At 55.9% G+C, this 4521-nt stretch overlaps 1 protein-coding gene across 1 annotated transcript in view; it reads left to right on the forward strand.

Moving 5' to 3' along the window:
- Window positions 1-3318: 3318 nt before the first annotated feature.
- MONBRDRAFT_7382 (uncharacterized protein) overlaps window positions 3319-4521 on the forward strand; it is a gene marked incomplete at both ends in the record, with an annotated part of 6236 nt that continues 5033 nt past the window's right edge. Inside the window, one exon of the mRNA XM_001744810.1 lies at window positions 3319-3324. Coding sequence (XP_001744862.1) covers window positions 3319-3324 — 6 coding nt within the window. The remainder of the gene's footprint in view (window positions 3325-4521) is intronic.

Here is a 4521-nt window from a genome sequence, read left to right on the forward strand (position 1 = left end):
AGGTCGTGCTGGTTGAGCTGGAGGTGATCGTGGTGGCGCTGGACGCGATGGGACGAGTGCTGTGGTATGTTGTATCCTTCAGGACGATGGCCAGGGGCGGACGACACCGTCTGGGACGATGTTCCAGTTCCTTCCGGGCAGCAGCAGGAGCAGCAGGAGTGCACTTCCTTCAATCGGACGGTGCAGAGGAGTCTGTCGTGTTGTTGCAGTCCTGTTCAAGGGCTAACTGACTGACTGCCATATGGGGGAGGGCCAGGTGTGTGTGTGAGTAAGTCTGTGGACGTTCGCAATGTCATCACGGATGCCAGCATCGGGAACAAGTTCAAACAAGTTCCCGACCACCAGAGAGAGATCACCCGGACTGATGACGTGAGCCAGAATTCCAAGGGGAAATAAGAGGGACGACAGAGAGCGAGATCATGAAGGGAACATGATGACCAAGGGCTTCAGGAAGTGCAAAGAAACCAAAGAAGGAGTCACGCCTGAGGGGGGGGTGATGAAGACCAACCGACAGGGGTTGAAAAATGCTTACCTCGTGATCAAAACCCCCACCTAGCTCCCGTGTCACCTAAACCAGCCACCGCGCCACACCCTTTGCCTCCTTTGCCTCCTTTGCCTCCTTCGCCCATGCCGTTGGAATGGGCGCAGGGCACAGTTTCGGTGACTAAACCCACCAGAACCAGAGGGGCCGGTAATTAGGGATAGTTCTGGGGAACGTTTGAAGGAGGATTCGACACCCCAGGTTTCAGTCATTTTCCAGAGAATCGACCAATCCTTTACGATTCAGCAATGCGGGTTGGCAGGCGCCTGTCTGGGGTGTCCACTTTCGGCCGTCTTAGGAAGCAGCCGTCAAATTATTGAATTCTTCACCTATGTCGCGGCCTCCGGGTGTGATCACCCGCCATCTTGCCCATGCATCTGCAAGCTGTCACGATCTGCCATGACGCCTGGCACCATCAACCCATCAACCCAGTCCTGATGCAAGACGGCGGTATTTTCAACCATTCTGTTCTCCTTTTCTTCTTTCAGCAAGCCTTCTTCAATCCTGAACACCGGTCCTTGCGTGATTGCCGTTCTGCGGCTGTCCAGAGCACGGATAAGCGCATCAAACAAATTGACGGCTGCAGCTCATCGTTCTGACCTAGAGCATGTCATCGCGTTCTTGCGTTCTGACGTCAATTGTTGCTTCTGTGGTCGGACCGCGTTTCCGTGCAGCTTGACTTGTCTGAGTAAAGAGCCGCACGTCTGTCGCCATGCGATGCTGATTTCGACTGCACACACACACACACACACATGCACACGCGTGCACACACAAACGCGCGCCACTGACCCTCATCACCACCACTGCTCGATCTCATCATCTCCGCAGACCTACAGGTCTATCAGTTCCCAAGAAAAAACAATCAGGGGTATAGACGCGCACCCGAGTGTGATGGCGCCCTCCACATCACACACACATCAACCACAAAAAGTCTGACTTTTGGGGGTTGTGATGCTGTAAATCATAATGTCATCAAATTTCTTGGCGAACGACCAGACCCCGATCGATGTCGTTCGCACAGGCGATTCGGAATCATGGCGGCTGGCCCGGACGATGGCAGGTGGGCCTGGCACTCTTTCAAGTCTTGGTCTGTGTCAGGCCTACTCGTAAGCGCCAAAACAAGTCTGGTATCTAGAAGTACAAGCATGTCAAACGCCTGCTCGGCAGGCTTGACCTATGCGCCTCGGTGTCAAGCCTCCGTTAACGGCCGCGTAGACGATACAGCGTCACCTTGACACGTGGATTCCGCCGGGCAAAGTCCAACAGGGCCGCCCGATACGTTGGCCAATGCCCTCCGGCCAAGCCACAGCCAATCCTGCGGTGTGCAAACACGATTGCGCGCGTTAAGATTGATAATAAGAATGTAATTATCACAATAATAACAGCATGAGCATTGATATAGGACCGAGCCAGTTCTGAAAAGCCCAGGCAGACCGGCGTCGAAAGAAGAAGGAGCAAAACACGTACTCGTGCGGAAAGGCCACCGATTTGAGGTTCTCGATGCGTTCCAGCGCCGTCAGTCCCTGGGAAAACCATCTGTTCACCCCAAAGCATAGCCTTTTGCCATGAGCCAGACGCAAACACATCTCGCGACAAACAGCCTGCACTCTGCCTTGGCACATCTTGTCAAACCTGATGCGATCTTCTTGCCGCTCGCGGTGCCCTGGTACACGCTGCCCAAACAAGGCCACCACACGCCTTCTAGTATTCCCGATATCAGCCAGGCGGGACGTGAGGGCGGGGTATCGCCGATGGAAACACCGCACAAACAAGCGACCTACTGCTCGCCCATGCCACGGATAGCAATTGTGCCCGGCGTGTCCTTGCGCTTTTCTTTGTACCGCTCCTCATACACATTGGCGTACGGGTAGCGCTGAAATAATGCCTTGGCCAACCCTACGCGCGCCATCCAGGCAGCCCCGCGTCATGCCTGAACTCAGCCTTTGCCCTCGCGCCTAGCCACCCACTCACCTCGGGCTCCACGACTCAGACAGTTGGCCTGATGAACAATATACTGCTCCGAAGCATCCAACAAGTCGCCCTGGCACTCCTGCCAGTTGCTCGGCGGTGGCGATGCCATTCCGTGTTTTGTTGCTCTGATCAACCCACTTGATCTAATTCCTGTCTAGACAAGAAATGTTGAAGTCTTGATACACTTTGAGAGTAGTCATGTCAGATTCGTGATTAAATTTGTCAGACCAATTATGTCAGACTAATTACCATGTCAGACTGATTATGTCAGCTTCATGCGTTTGCGGGCGACAAAGAGATGGCAGGGGTCCTCAATACTCGAGCGGACCACGGGCAGGGTCCTTTGCTCCACGACCTGCCGCACAAGATCCCGAGCCGCCACGGAGTGAGGCGAAAAAGAATGGACACCGATGAGGAATAGATGATTCTCAAGAACAGGAGAAAGGGAACAGTCCCAAACCTGCCAGCCGTGATCCTCCAGCCATGTCGCTTGCTCTCGATACATGATGGTGACGAGCACACCGTTGGGTTTGAGCACCCTGTGCATCTAAGTAACGTACCCGGGGCCCCGATGCCAGCGGCCATGAGAAACAACCGGCAGAAGCATCGATTCCTGGTGGATCCATACCCGTGCAGCCCATGTAGGAGCACACCTCTTCCAATGCCATGTCCGCCGGTGTCACTGCTTGCTCGTACTAGACTCAAACGTGGATACGCACACGCCATCAGCTTGCTCCGCACAGTGCACAGCCCGCCACCCACACCCTTGGCTCCGTGCCCAACCCCTTGTCCTTTGGACAGCCAGCATGCACGTACGTGCTCAATTTCCCGCCATGGATCCAGCAGGCCCTTGTCGATAACGCAGGCAAAGCTTCCATCTGCAAAAGGCAACTCGAGCACATTGCACGACGTATACTGTGGCTGTCCCTGCCACAAGAGCGCCGCGATTGTATCGGATACTTAGAAACCACCACAGGAAGCAAGCGAGGCGTTTGGGAAGAGCGGCGGGGACAGCAGCGAGCTGGGCAACTTGATGCTTTTGCTCGACTACCCTGCTCAAAAGCAGCGGGAACTGACCGCGCTCGTTGCCCCGAGCGCGGCTTGCGCCCGTGCAGCTGCAGCGGCAGTGGCTGCGGGACACAGGTCCGTCACTGTTTGCTGGGCATAGCCATCCTGTGCCATGCACACCGGCAGAACACTCAAGCCGTTGCCAACGTGCAATATCTGAAGAGGCTCTCCAGCGAGCAAGACGATGAGCCTTGGTCGTGAACAAACAAGCTCAAGGCATAGGTTGCCGCCATCCAATCTCAAAGCATGACCGCTGGAGAGGGACGCACACGCACCGGTACGGACGGGCTGGGCAGCCACTGCCGCAAGACGGGGCGCAACGTCTGGTAGTCGATGCTCCACTCCTCGTAGTCAGCACCGCGCGCCAAAAGCTGTCCCACCCACGCCTACCGTGAGATCAAACGGCAGCTCGCCCTGCACGGCAGACTAGATCAATCGCAGGCGACCAGCGCGCTGGCCAACCCCATCCCCACCGTGTCAAAGTGTTGGTGCCAGTAGCCCTCGCTGCCAAAGAGGTGCCCCGTCGGAGCCTCCGCCTGCAAAGATGGCCCCGTGCTCAGCGCCCCCGCCGCCCCTGCCAACCCAAGGACCCCAACAGCCATGCGCCTACCCAACCACCCCCATCTCGCTGCCATCCCCATGCCTCCTGCTTATCCCTCGAGCTATCCAGCAGTTCCGCCTCCGACCATCCGTTCCCATGGACCGCGAAAGGCGAAATTGTCAGCATAATGATACTACGATCTGACAATCTCTCTCTCTCTCTCTCTCTCTCTCTCTCTCTCTCTCTCTCTCTCTCTCTCTCTCTCTCTCTCTCTCTCTCTCTCTCTCTCGAATCTCTCGATCTCTCTCTCTCTCTCTCTCTCTCTCTCTCTCTCTCTCTCTCTCTCTCTCTCTCTCTCTCTCTCTCTCTCTGATCTCTCTCTCTCTCTCTCTCTCTCTGG

This window comes from Monosiga brevicollis, genomic scaffold, assembly GCF_000002865.3.
Source record: "Monosiga brevicollis MX1 MONBRscaffold_7 genomic scaffold, whole genome shotgun sequence".
Lineage (NCBI taxonomy): Eukaryota > Choanoflagellata > Craspedida > Salpingoecidae > Monosiga > Monosiga brevicollis.